General features: G+C 33.2%; 1 protein-coding gene across 5 annotated transcripts in view; it reads right to left on the reverse strand.

Annotated features, from left to right (window-relative positions):
• The window catches only part of LOC135130705 (uncharacterized protein), a 573502-nt gene that overhangs the window by 39414 nt on the left and 519018 nt on the right, over nt 1–15070 (reverse strand). For all 5 annotated transcript variants that reach the window (XM_064058149.1, XM_064058144.1, XM_064058145.1 and 2 more), the window contains 3 exons: nt 7778–7875; nt 160–319; nt 10–107 (listed from right to left, as the gene is read on the reverse strand). In XM_064058149.1, the coding sequence (XP_063914219.1) occupies nt 10–107; nt 160–319; nt 7778–7875 (356 nt within the window). The remainder of the gene's footprint in view (nt 1–9; nt 108–159; nt 320–7777; nt 7876–15070) is intronic.

The raw sequence follows: 15070 nt of genomic DNA on the forward strand, positions 1-15070 counted from the left end.
TTTCCTCACCTTCTCATGACAACAATTTGCACTAAAAAAATCGCACTGAAACAGAAAGTCGAGCAGAAGAAGTATAAAGTGAGCATTCTGTCCTTTTCCAAGACGTACTGCAAGAAGTCACGGTCAAAAAGAGATGGAAAGGAGGGAAAATATACCGACTTTGGCCTCCTTGACTGGATCACGGAAATGGAGAAGCAGAGTCCGGCAATGTTCGGTCCTTAATCTGTCTATGCTGCGAGCGTCAATGGCCCTCATCAAATACTCGTTCACTTCATCTTCTGGGTTTTTCTCCCTTTCAGGAGGATCGCTGAAACCCAGCCTGAAACAGACAAGACGGGCTAATTAAAGGATCGGTTCAGGCGATGTGGAATGTTGTGATAATTTGCTCAAATCCTCCCCATGAATATTTAAAAGTACGTAAATTTTAAACGATTTTCGGTAATGAGTTTGAGTTGAGGGAGCAGAGATTGCACCGGTTTTACTTTAATGGGAGTCGACGATGAATTCGACCTAATGAACATCTATGTAACATGCTAAAGTATGATGATTGGTAATGTTGGCGTAAATGTGAGGAGCTAGGAAAGTTAGTTAATCACATATAGAGTATTAACGAGGAAAGAAAAAAAATCCTTCTGGAAAATGATTTATGTATTATTTGAATATTTAAAAAATAATCCAGGAACAGAAGTAATATTTATGCAGAATGTTTAGTGTGGGAACTAGTTATCGATTTCGGTAACATCAGATGACCTGATGACTAGTTGAGGAACAACCAAAAATCGACTAACTTGTTCACGCAAAACTGATTATCTACACGTAAGACCACCACGCTGTATAAAATACACCGACGTACCGCACAGTTTATTTTTAAAGTCACTTTTATATGTTTACTGAAATTAAAGATCATAATTGGAAAAACGTAGTGGCTGAATAATTCTCAGCTTAATGTGCAAAAATTAATCGTTTTCCTTTGAGGAATATGTTTGTATAAGTGCCTTCGAAAATTGATTTCCCTTTACAGCTAAAATATCTTTCAATCCGGAAAAAGATATTTTCGTATCACAGCTTGTAACTAGAGCGAACATGAAGTAAAGAGCAAGTGTGGAATTATTCAGTTGAACACGGTCAAGGTCGAAATTATTTAAAAATAAGTATTTGTTTCAAAGTTACGAAATCGGCATTTCTCGCCATTATTGAAATTTATTATTATTACTATTATTATTGTAACTATTAGATTATTTCTTGATCATTGGTTCCTCAGGAATCTAACGCATATACTCCGTTTACTGAACAGATGGAGTTTAAGAAGTACGTGACCTAAAGGTGATCTTTTAAATATTCGCTTTGTTCATCTAAATAGAACTTTCACTCTTACTTGTGTATGTGTGTCGTCGTGCTTGTTTTCAGTTTTTTCTCGTTTTTTGCATGTTTTAATTTAATCGTTTAGTCGAGCCGCTGTTATATCTAGACAAATGAGATCCCGATTCAGAATTTAGTTTCTTGGATAGTGATGAATATTTTTTTTTGTTATCAAAAATTTTAATAAGTCAGAATAAAATTACATTTGTAGTCAGTAGTTAAAAATAAAAAACTGGTTCTGCAACTAGTAATTAATAGTTGATTTTTTCCAACATCTGGCCGTTATATGCAATCATTGGGTGAATTTTCTAAAATATGTGAAATTCTAAGGAACTACATATTTTACCCCTAACCGGAATTTGTCATGTTGAAAATAATTTTTTTTTAATGCTAAGCAATTTTTATGTTCTTTCCGGTACTTAAGAAAGTGTTTCATTTTCGTATTAATGAATATTCTTTTTTTATCATTTAGTTAGTCAATTGTATGTTCATCTATTTTTATGACCTTACGAATTTTTAGAAATTTGTTGTATTTTTATAGTAATCGGTATTTTTAACCAAAAAAAAAAATACAAAATATTTTTGCCATAGTGCTATGTTAATTTTCAATACTATTTCATTGGCTTGTACAATAGGTAGTACCGCAAAAGTATTTAAATAATAACACATCCATTATGACAATCATAAGAATAACAATAACACATTAGAAATAGAAAAAAATCGGAGACCAAAGTAGTATTGTTTTTTGAGGGTTCTACACTACAATTATTTTCGACTCCATCTACAGAGTGTTTGTTTTTAAAGCTAATAAACCACTTAGTTTTTTCAAATCGAATATCCTACATATTTTTACATATTCTGATTGATCTTTTCTTAGGCATTACAGTTGATTTTATTTCCCGAGAGAAAGCAAAGGAAGTATTGTAATCGAATCAATCGGGCGACTGGCTACTTACATGTTTTCTCGATTCCCCCTAGAGTACGAAAATAAGTCTCCCGTTTCCGTCTATATGTCTGCCTATCTGTATATATGTCTGTCTATGTGTTCGGATTTGTATTAGGCAATTTCCGAAACTACTGCTGATTGTTGACAAATTTTATATGTAGGGTATCAATATCGTGCAGGTGGTAAACCGCTAACAAAAATTTGTTTAATTATTCCTACCAACAATGTGATGACGTCATCTCTAAAAATTAAAACAGTAAATATGATTTCAGTTTTACTTCTATTTTAGAAAATAACGCAAGGTTTTTGCCCTAGATATCCAGGTTTTGAAAAAAAATCAAATTAAATGTGTACATCAATATTTGTTGCAATTTAATTTCGAAACTACAAAATCGAATACGCTGAAATCTTGACAACCGCTCAAGGTCATCGTAAGCATGATAAATCCTTAATTAAAATTTATCCATTTATCCTACCCAAAAATGCCGTCATCTCAAAATTTTGCGAGTAAATCCTACTTAAAATATGGAAAATATGACGTTATACTTGTGGTTTATCAATGCCTTCTTATTTTTTTAATCATTTATACAGAGTAACTCAAAAAATGTATGAATGAAGCAATGTATTTTTATTAATCAAATCGAGAATGGTTCACCCCATTTTTTTGAAAATTGAAGTATTTAGTACTGTTACTACTAGTATTACATTGAAGCTATGCTAATTTATACCCTTGTCTTTCTCAAAACGTTGATGACGTTAGGACAAAATTTTGTCAGGGAAATAGTCATTTAAAATATACGCATAGCATGCTTCTTTCTCTGTATTTTAACAGTCCACAGTTTTACCACAGTTCATAAGTATTTAGGTACAAACGTTTTTTTTGTGGAAAAAAAAGATTTTTCAGTGTTTTGGCACGGCTGTATTTTTTCAAATGAAAAAATGATCTTCTCTATGAGCCGATTTATAGAAAGTGAATTAAATATTTAATCCTCGATGAAATTAACAGAGGATTAACATGTGGAATATGTATAATATAAATAAATAATTGGTTAAAACATGCATGTTGCATAGCAATGGAGCTCAATTAAAAGTTAATCGCAATTAATTTTTAATTCGGTTTCTACAAATTGGGTCTTAATGAATTAATTACATACAGCTAATTGAATCTTACTTGATATTTAATTTTTTTAATAAGGCCAATTTTTTGGAAAAAATCGAAAATGACTTTTTTTTCAAAATTAGAGATAAAATTGTGATATATTTTTCGCTTCGAATTAAGCTTTAACTTCCACTTTTTTCATACGACGACAACATTGCCAATTATTTTTTTTAACTCAAATGGCAAAAACTAAACAAATATCTTTTTACTTCCCAAGCGTAAGCAAAGCAAGTATTGTAATCGACTCCGTCGACTGACTCTCTACTTTTACGTTTTCTCGACCTTTCATGACCCCTACAGTACGAAAAAATAGGTCTCCCATTTCCGTCTGTCTGTTTGTCTGTCTGTCTGTCTGCCGTCCCGGATTTTTATTAAACAGATAATCTTCGAAAGTACCTACTGTTGTCAAATTTTGTGTTTATATTAAGAATATCATGTAGATGGTAAAACGTTAACCAAAACTTATCTAATCATCCCCACCAGTAATGTAATGACGTCACTTCTAAATTGTACACAGTAAATGGGTTTCAAATTGCATAAAATAACATAGTGCTACTATGTAGTTTATGATTCCGTATTGAGTTTTTACCCGAAACGTTCAAATTTTTGGAAAAAAAAATCAAAATCATAAAACAACATTTTGTGATTTCATTTTGAATCTGCTAAACTGAAAGCGTTGAAATCTTGCAGATATTGTAATGTTATGATAGGCATGATAAATTTTTCATCACAATATTTTTGCTTCTCCCTTCCAAAAAATTGATGACGTCAGCTCAAAATTTTGCCGAAAACAATCCTATCTAGAATGTATAAAATATGATGAGTCTGTACTTGCGACTTATAATTCCATTCATATTTTTTGGATTTGCGTATATAGGCTGACTCAAAAAAATTATCATTGTATTTTAGGAGCGAGGGAACTTTTGTTCAACCAACTTTCGACCAATTTTTTGTATCAATAGAATTAAACATGTTGATAATTTTTGAAATAATTTTTTTATTCTGCATCACAGAATGTCAAAAAAATCTGGGTAAAATATTGTAATCAAGTCGCCATGTTTAACTATATATCCCCGACAAATTTCCAAAAAAAAGCTTTTCACATAAGAAACTTTTTCAATCTTTCCAGGACTTTATACTAACCGTGTATACAGCGCTTATACATATTATATTTTTATTATCATAATATCTATTTTTCAGTCGTTCAAATAGAACACCTGTATTTTTTTACTGCGTCTTACCCTGTTTTTTGTTCTCTTTTTCTTTTGTTAAGTATTTTCTCTTTTTGATGATAATAGTTATTGCGTCTTTTTTATTTTTTTGAGAGGCTAACCGCCATATTGGGAGAAAGAAAACAAAAAATAAGTAAGCTGCAATAATAAAATACAGGTGTTTTATTTGAGAAAACTGAAATTTCGATATTTGAAAAAGGGAACATTTTAGAACCTTTTTATAGACACTCAATGTGTTAAAATTTGATTTGATAACACAACAATGTGTACTTTTGGAAATCTCTCCATAGAATATTGCAATACTGATCTTCAAAAAAAACATTACTGTGATTTTTTGTGGACTGTCGCTTTGTAAAATTCAAGAAAATTGGAACAACGTGGTAACATCGCATAAATGTATGTTCAAATCATGGGCGCTCGAATACCAAAGTTTGTCAAATTTGACATTTTGTTTATTTAAAAATGCTACGCCACTGGTGATAGTCAAAATTACGTTAATTTAAAAATTCAAAAAATTCTATGAAAACGAAAAATCCTGCACTTTTGGGGGGCTGCAACTGTACATACAAAATTTGACAACAATTGGTCCAGCAGTTTCGGAGATTACGCGTCTAATAGAAATGGATAAAGACACCAGACAGACAGACCGACAGACGGAAACGGGAGACTACTTTTTTCGTACTGTAAGGGGTCATGAAACGTCGATAAAACATAAAAGTGGGGATTCGTCCGATGGACTCCAATACTATAGTTCCTTAACTTACGCTCGGGAAGTAATATATAAGGTGTTCAATAGAAGAAACTATGTTAAATGAATTAAAGTAACTGTTCTGAAATATGGTTGTAGTTTCTTCTGTAATCTAGAATAGTATAGAATAGTCTAGAATAATCGGAAAAAAGGTGATGGGGTCAGTTTTTATTAGGGTATATGTAGGCGTTCAGTTTTAATACACAATATGTTCATTATCTTAGGTATTGTATATAGCGTTGATACCAGAAATTTTATTAACATCTAATTTAATTGTTATATGTCAGTCTTACCAAATATTGTGTTTTGTTAATTTAGTCCTTTTTTGTGTTTCATGGGACATTCACTTTATTATATGCACGTAGAGCGCACGTGATTACTCCATCTGTTCGATAAACAGGCTACAGTATATCTGGCTAGCAATTTCTAGCAGATTAATTCAACTGTTGAATTGAAATATTGACAGATGCAACAACTCTTCGTTTTGTATGCCCACTACATTCTACACACTCTTTTGGACATGGAACTGATATCTTTTATTTAACACAAAATAAATATTTCAAATACGTTTGTGTAAAGCTGATGGTACATGTTTTATATATAAACACTTTTACAACCCCCTCTGCTTAAGAAGCAGTGCAGACACGTGAAAGTTAATAATTATACTTTCGTTCGTAATTACACTTGTCCAGCATAACGTCTCTATCTTCTTGTTCTTTAACAAGCGACAAGAACACGCGATCTTAACACCCCTCAAAATGAATTTATTAAATTTTTTTTTGGCTATGGCACGGAAAGTGAAACTAATAAAACAAAACTTCATGTTTGTTGTGAAATGCAATGTTATGATTATGAAGATAAATATTTTCATTTTACAATAATTAAAATTGAAATTTTAGCAACAAACAATGAAGCTTAAACTGAATATTAATTTTGTTTACGCGTAAAATAATTTCAAGCACCAAACACATTTAGTATTTATCGATTTTCGTATATTCTCTTTAGATAAAAATTGTTGTTCAGAAATAATTAAAATTTTAAACCCTAATGAGTGGCCACTGAAAGTCAAAAGTCCGTAACGGTAAAGAAGTTATTTACCTGGAATAATAGACAACATTTCTGGGCCAAACAAAATGAAAAAAAGCAATACTGAACTTATTGCATTGTTAACACACAAAATAAGTATATTTTCATTCAGGAAGGAACAGACATAAAAACTAGAAATAAAAAAATACAGTTTCTTTCAAATACATTATGTGATGAAACAAGAAAATGTAAATTAACTTTTATTAAGCTGCCCTCATAAATATGTTATTTAAGAGTGTTCAGCATCTGTCATTATTAAAATACCTCAAAATAATACATTAATCAAAGCATTGTTCAAAAACTGTATTCATTTGATGAATACAAAGTGAAATGATTAAAAAGACGATTCCCACAACAGACGAGTAGAACACGTGGAAATAATTTACACTCAGACTAATAAATCGTGCTCTTGTTTCATTCATAATGAATAACTGAAATAACAAGCGTTGGTTTCGATGGAACGTTTTCGTAATTGACCTTATCAATTTTAATTTCCACATATATTTGACTTGATTATTTTTGTCGTTAATTAAAATGTATGATTACGAAAACGGACCAGGAATTAGCTTCGTTTGCAACTGAATGCGTTACCAGATAACGTGCGGCACCAAATTCCAGTTAACAAAACGTTATTAATTCAATCGCAGCCAAACATACACATAGATATAGCGATTATTTAATCGAATTAAATTTTGAGTAAGGGATTACTTTTTGATTTATTTTTGTTTCAATAACTGAAGATAATTTGTAAAAAATTTTATGTTTTATAACTTTTAGGTCTAGACCTTCTCTTAAAAATACGAACCAAATAATATTATGCACACAACGAAAACATAGTTTCCTGGTGTGAAGCTCTTTATATGTTATGGTTTAATTCAGACATCTAACTACTGAGCAACACTTTAAGTTGTGAAAAGGTCCGTCCCCTAGGTGCTCTAAGTAGAAGTGGGAAAGTTTTAGAGAAATGGCTAAACTTATTTTCCGACCACCATGTTAATTACCAAAACAACATGGTCGTAATAATAAATGTAGGAAATTTTACTAAAAGTGACACCAAAGTTACTCGTGAATGTGTCATTTAAAATTGAAAACAAAAAATCAAATAATGTTGTTGAATGTAAGTTGCCTTTCAGCAATAAACACTGTTAAATTTATGATCCATGACGGAATGACTAAAGCACGTAATTAGTTCCTAATTTTTTTAACATCATCTACAGTGTGCAAACATTATAATAAAAACTACTCACTTGGACGAATGTTTTCCATGCTGCGATCCATGCCCCATAACCCTCATTTCCTTGGAGATGTTCCCGTTCATTGAATGATTTTGATACGGCGTTGATCCCTAGAAAAACCTTTAGTTGTATTTTCGACTGCTCGTTCTCTTACAAACTGATATAAGCAAGTTTTCAAAACACTTAACCGTCTTATTTTTCTCTGTCATTGGAAATTCAAATCGATTTATTCATTCTCGAGTAGTAGTTACCGACTACAACCTGACTCTCATTACCGGTAACAGGAGCCTACATTTCGAAGTTAACAAAGCTGAAAACTTCCTAAAATTTATTCAGGCAAAAAAGCTTCAGTTTTACAGATGTCGATAATATGTTCGATTTCAAATCGCTGAACTCAAAGAAAAGGTAAATAAATGTTTTGTTACAAAATTGTTTGCTTGTTAGCTAATTGGGTTGTTTTTTTTTATATTTGTAACATGTGTTGGACCATGAAACATTGTTTATGAATGATTTCTCTCGTTCTCGTTTTACAACTGAAATTATATTGATATATAAAATAAAGAGACCTAATGGTAAATCGATATTCTCCAAATTTCACAAATTTATGGTTAAATAAGTGTGCAGTAATGATTTTTATAAACCGATGTTTCTTTACCCAGTACTTGAAATATAGTTCTGCATGAACTATATTTCTCAAACAGATAACAAACTTTCTTTCAGATTTTTAATTGATACGGCAAATAGTACCAATTTCGAGCTAGTATGTGTAGTTTAAGTTAAATAAAACATTTTTTATAGTGTTGTAAATTTGGTCAACTTCAGAATAATTTTGTATGTTTACGATGACTTCGGGATCCTTCATGATTGCCTTTCGCGACTTCCGCTTCCAGCGTTCCGTCGCTCGGCCGCATTGAGGATGAATCATTCTCGGCGTAAGACTAGAAAGTTCTCGACGACCCATAGGCGTCGTACCGAGGCGGCGTATGGGTTTATTTCGTAACAATATGTATTTATTAGGTTAATAAAAATAGACAACACTGTGTATACAGAGTTTTTATAAATGATTCTAAGGGAGTAGTTGGCGATGGATTTCAAAATTCTCGCTTCGCTGAAATTATGCCTCATTATGACAGTTTTCACTTGTTATTAATGTCATTTGTAACATGTCTTTTAAGGTCAACGTTTTTACTGTTTTAACGTTTTTCATGTGTGAATTACAGAAATTCTCGTTGATCCAAAGTCAAAACAATAAAACAGTCATTTTCAAAACTCTTCGGGCTTGCGTACGAAAATTTTCTTTTTATACTAGGAAACGAACACCGTGAAAATGTTTTATTCTGTTGAACAAGACATTTGCATTGTTATGTCTTCTTATGGTAATGAGACATTCGTAAACGAAGAGTTTGTATATTCTGTAACCGCTTTAACCGCTTGCAAACAAGAATAACTGGCCAAATAACGTGATTTAATAAATTCAAGAAACATCGTTAGAGGCTCACGTTAGAAATGTACTCAACAGATATGTTCAAACTGGCAGTGTCACCAAAAGAAAATCTCCTGGAAGACTTTCAGCATCTCTGCGCAGCAGTCAGGAGTTCCTCTTGCAACATCAAATTGAACAATGGGTACTGACGAAAGGATTTTTGAACATTTTTGAAATTAAAAAGAGAATGAACAAGTGCCTTGAACAAAATGGTTAACATTTTCAATGATGTTTAACCACAATAAATTTGTTTCATTTTATTGTAATGAATTAGTTTCATTTTTTAATAAGATATGGAAAATTTAGGCAACCAGTTATACAGATGCCTGTGGTCTTTGTCATGCGTCCTTAGGTAATTAGTAAAGTTGAAAACTGATTGGCGGCACGTTTTGATGACCTACTTCGACCCCATAATTATTTATAGAAACCCTGTAGTTATAGCATAGAATGTTAGAACTAATAAATATTAAATATAAAACAAAAATTCATTCATAGAGATAACATGAAACTTTGAAATTTTGGTGTCGCTTTGAAAGCTGTAAATATATGAGAGATCCACGTTGAACTTGGATCTTAGAATTTTGTACGTGGTTATGAGATCAACTTTTCTTAGTCTCGTAGAAATTGGTTCGAGGTTCATTATTGTGAGACGTTCTACGAATTCCATAGCCAAGACGAGTGGCTCTTCGTTGCGTTTGCATACCACACTGCACTTGCGTGCTCCAAGTGGGGTCTAATGTACGTGACGTAAAGTTTACGGGTTGTCTCAGGCGAAGGGTTCGAGAAAGCTTTGTTGAAGATACAAAGCGACGAGTTTGATCTCTTGCATATTTTGTTGATATGTTCGGACCATGTCAGACTGTCGTTGATGCTGACACCCAAGTCGCTAACTGACTTCACTGAGCGTAAGCGGTTCGCATTGATACAATAAGTTTTGTAGGGGTTGTTTCTAATGTGTCAGCGAGATCAGATATATATATATATATATATGCCAAGAAAAGTAATGGCGCCAGGATGGATCCTTGGGGTACACCGCTTATAACATTTCTGGAACGAGAATACTCTCTATCAACCCGGACTCTGAAAGATCGACTGTTAAAAAAAGACGAAATCCAAGCTAAGAGGACTCCACGAATGCCTTGGTGTTCTAATTTATATAATAACCGTTGAAGAGGAACTCGGTCGAAAGCACGGGAGAAGTCCAGGTAGATAACATCATCTATGGGCTTGTGTTTGTCTAGGGAGTCTTACCACTCATTTAAGCACGATAGAAAATTGGTGGTGATAGAGCGACCTTTTAGGAATCCGTTTGGTCGTCTATGAAGAATTGGGACAATGAATTTGATACAATGATTTTGGATACCACTGACACTAAGCTGATTGGCCTGTAATTATCTACAGAGATCTTGTCGCCTTTTTTAAAGATGGGTGCTACATAGGCACAACGCCAGGCGTCTGGAACGATAGATGATTTAAAGGAATTTCACATTATTTTGGCCAGGGGCGAGGTTAAGGAGTTTATGCAGTGTTTAAGTAAGCGTACTTCAATGTAGTCGGGTCCAGGGGCAGAGTTTATCTTCAGATTTTTTATTTTTTTTCTCACCATCAACGGAGTGAAATTGATGTTGACTAAGAAATTCTCGCTTCTAGATGTAGTGAATGTTACTGTTGGTAAGTCATTTGGTTCCGGAGTATAAGATTTGCTAAAACTTTCGGCTAATAGTTCAGCTACATCTAAGTTGTTATTGGTAGAACTTCTTTTGGTTATTATTAAAAATTACGGAGTTCTCATATTTGTTTTTAGCGACCTTTATTTTGTTGGAGAGTTTATGCTAGAAATTCCTACCTATGCGCTGCATAATCTTCGTTTCGTTTGGTTTTTACTTCCCGAGCGTAAGCAAAGGAAGTATTGTAATCGAGTCCGTCGGCCGACTCTCTACTTTTACGTTTTCTCGATCTTTCATGACCCCTAGAAGACGAAGAAATAGATCTCCCATTTCCGTCTGTCTGTCCGTCTGTCCGTCCGTCTGTCCGTCCGTCTGTCCGTCCGTCTGTCCGTCCGTCTGTCCGTCCGTCTGTCCGTCTGTCCGTCTGCCCCCGGATTTTTATTAGACAGATAATCTCCGAAAGTACTCGACCGATTGTTGTGAAATTTTGTACTTATATTAAGAATATCATGTAGATGGTAAAACGCTAACCAAAATTTATCCAATCATCCCCACCACTAATGCGATGACGTCACTTCAAAATTGTACATAGTAAATGGGTTTTCAATTGTATAAAATAACATAGTCCTACACATGTAGTTTACAACTCTGAATCGACTTTTCACCCGAAACGTCCAGATTTTTGGAAAAAAAATCAAAATTATAAAACAACATTTTGAAATTTAATTTTTAATCTGCTAACCAGAATGCTTTGAAATGTTGCAGATGTTTTAAGGCTATAAAGAGCATCATAAATCTTTAGTCAAAAAATATTTGCTTATCCCCTCCAAAAACTTGATGACGTCAGCTCAAAAGTTTGTGGAATAAATAATATCTAAAATGTACAAAATATGATGAGTCTGTACTTGTGATCTATCACTCCATTCATATTTTTTGGATTTACATATACAGGGTGACTCAAAAAATTAATGAATGCGTAAATATATTTTATTGATTTAATCAGGAACTACAAAACCGAATGCTCTGAAATCTTGCAGATGTTTTAAGTTCATAAAGAGCATAATAAATGTTTAGTCAAAATATATTTGCTTATCCCCTCCAAAAACTTGATGACGTCAGCTCGAAAGTTTGCCGAATAAATCCTATCTAAAATGTACAAAATATGGTGAGTCTCTTCTTGTGATTTATCATTCCATTCAAATTTTTTCGATTTGCATATACAGGGTGACTCAAAAAAATTAATGAATGCGTAAATTTATTTTATTGATTTAATCAGGAACTACAAAACCGAATGCTTTGAAATCTTGCAGATGTTTTAAGGTTATAAAGAGCATAATAAATTTTTAGTCAAAATATATTTGGTTATCTTCTACAAAAAACTGATGACGTCAGCTCAAAAGTTTGCCGAATAAATCGTATCTAAAATGTACAAAATATGATGAGTCTGTACTTGTGATTTATCATTCCATTCATATTTTTGGATTTGCATATGCAGGGTGACTCAAAAAAATTAATGAAGGCGTGAATTTATTTTATCGATTTAATCAGGAATTACAAAACCGAATGCTTTGAATCTTGGGAATATTTTAAAGTTATTATAAGCATGGTAAACTTTTGTTCAAAATGTATTTGTTCATCCCTCCTAAAAAAATTGATGACGTCACCCTTAAATTTTGCTGAATAAAATGCAAAAGATATGATGAGTTTGTACTTGTGGTTTATCATTCCATTCATATTTTTTAGATTTCCTTAAGAGGTGGTTCAAAAAAATTAATGAAGTCAATTTATTTTATTGATTAAATTAAAGGCAACACTTATTATTAGTATTACACCCCAACCAACCCAATTTGGTAGACACAAAATTTGTTAAAGGAAAAACGCGGTTGAAACATAAGGGTAGCACGCTTATTTACATCGACTTTAACATTACAGACCTGCATTTGTTTTATGCGCTCACTTGGTTCCGCGAATGTGAAATAGACATGTTTATAATCAACCAATTGTGAATTTCACCGTCAAGAATTAAAATAAAACCCAATGTTTTATATAATAAGCGGAAGTCGAAGCAATAAAACCGATGGTCGTTTTGTTTATAGTTTCTCTGTTTGACTCTCACGTATGCTGTTACGCCTGTCATCTTAAATTAAGAATGTTTATACATACACGATTTTCAGTTGCCTCTGATACGTATACGTGAGTAAATTGTTTCGTTATTTTATTGATTATTACAAATCAATATTCAAAACGACCCAATTCATTTTCCCGAAAATTTGAGAATATAATAATTTTATTCTTAGTATTACACTACATCTATCCCAACTGATATACGTGTCCTTGCAAAAATGTTGATGACGTCATCGCAATTTTTTTTTTAATTCCCACTACAAAAATGTAATGAGAAAAAAAACACAATAGGCATGCAGTCATCAAGTTTCCGACAGCGAGGGAAGTACTGTCTAAACTCTTTAGACCAATTTTTTGAAACTGTTGCCAGAGAGACTTTTTCGCTGATAATTCTTTTAACAAATGGTGATTTATCCAGGGTTTGATCTTAGCAGTTTTGACAACCGTTGTCGTGGAATATTTTGATTTGAGTGTGCTGACACCAGTCAGGTAATTCCATTGCTCGTTTGGGTCTAAATTGCGGAGAGAAGAGTGCCAGTCAATCTGGTTTAGATCACTGTCGACTAGAGTGTAGTCAATATGTTTGATTTCCTTTAAGAGAGTGCGCTTGGGGTGTGCCGATACAAAAAATTGAATTTGACAACTTAGCACTACATGGTCTGATATGCCGATTGGAGACTCGTAGCGAATAATTGATAAAAGCTTAGAATCATTTACAATTATCCAGTCTAGAGCTTTGATGATTCTTAGTATTAGTTACTTGGTCTTGAATATCAAACAAAAACCCTTCTTTTTCGGCATATAAACATGATTTTTTTTAGCCAAATCAATGATATTTTCTTGTTGAGGTGAATTTCGTCTAGCTCTTCGAAGAATTTTCCATGCAGTTGCAGTTTCAGCACAGTTATTCTGTTGTCTAGTTTGTGGGGTGTGGAAATTTCTGAGGTATTGGATAGATTTAAGAGTGTGTCTAAGTCTGCCCTTGCTGTGGCGCAAAATAGTTCGTTTCTTTTTGCGCGTCTCAGGAAATATTTCTTCAATTCCGAAACTTGTCTCCTGTATAAATTTTCTAAGTTCTGGAATCCCCTTCCTCCGTTCTGTCTTGGTAATGAAAATCTCTTCGGATGATGTCTTCTATATTGTGTGAATGTTTTTCTTGTTGCGATATTTAAATATTCCAAATCAATTTTTGACCATCTAATTATTCCAAAAGAAAATGTTAGCAGTCGAAAACAGAATGTATTTACTCCTTTTATTAAATTCTTTGCGTTTAAATCTGCCCTCTAAATTAATTTTAATCTTGCCAGATATTGGTTGTTTCAGTTTTGTTTTAGTTTTGGTATGATCAATATGGGAAGACTGATGAAAGCCCTGATATTTCGATGTTTCGTTTCGTTCTTGGGCTTCGATTATTTCGTTATTCTGGGTTATATATGGTATTTGTTGTTGAACACCTAATTCTGATTCTTGAGTCTAACATTGCTCATCCCAATGTTAGCAGAAAACTGTTGCGTTAGATTTATTAGATTGTCAATTGATGTTTCGTACTTGCTTATATTTTTATATTGTCCATATATGTATAGCAAGTGACTTAATCTACTGTTACGAAATAAACCCTCCTCGGTGCAAAGCCTAGGAGTTTTTCTAGTATGTGTGTCGATGAACGGTGACTCATCGACGGCCGAGCGGCGGGCGCATAAAGACAAAGCGGAGTCGCGATGGATGGTCGTAAAAGATCTCGATCGGAGAAGTATGGGTTTAAATAGAGGCGACCGTCGGGAATGGATTATTCAGCTAGTGAAGTCAGCCAAGAACGTCCAGTGAAATTCGCCGGAATAATTTCTGTACATAATCGTTGCCATAGTTAGTCGTGTAAATACCAGTTATTAAGAAATAAATTGTTCAGTTTTACCTACGCCCGACTAATTATTCGCCCGTCAAACGTAACACTGGTGTCAGTAGTGGGATTTGAAGATTAATAACCGGTTTTACGACGACGTCTGGGGAGATCGAACAAGAATTTGGAAGAAT

The sequence above is a fragment of the Zophobas morio genome, unplaced genomic scaffold (genome assembly GCF_036711695.1).
Source record: "Zophobas morio isolate AGI-343-1 ecotype UQ-CSIRO unplaced genomic scaffold, CSIRO_AGI_Zmor_V1 ptg000017l, whole genome shotgun sequence".
Classification (NCBI taxonomy): Eukaryota; Metazoa; Arthropoda; class Insecta; order Coleoptera; family Tenebrionidae; genus Zophobas; species Zophobas morio.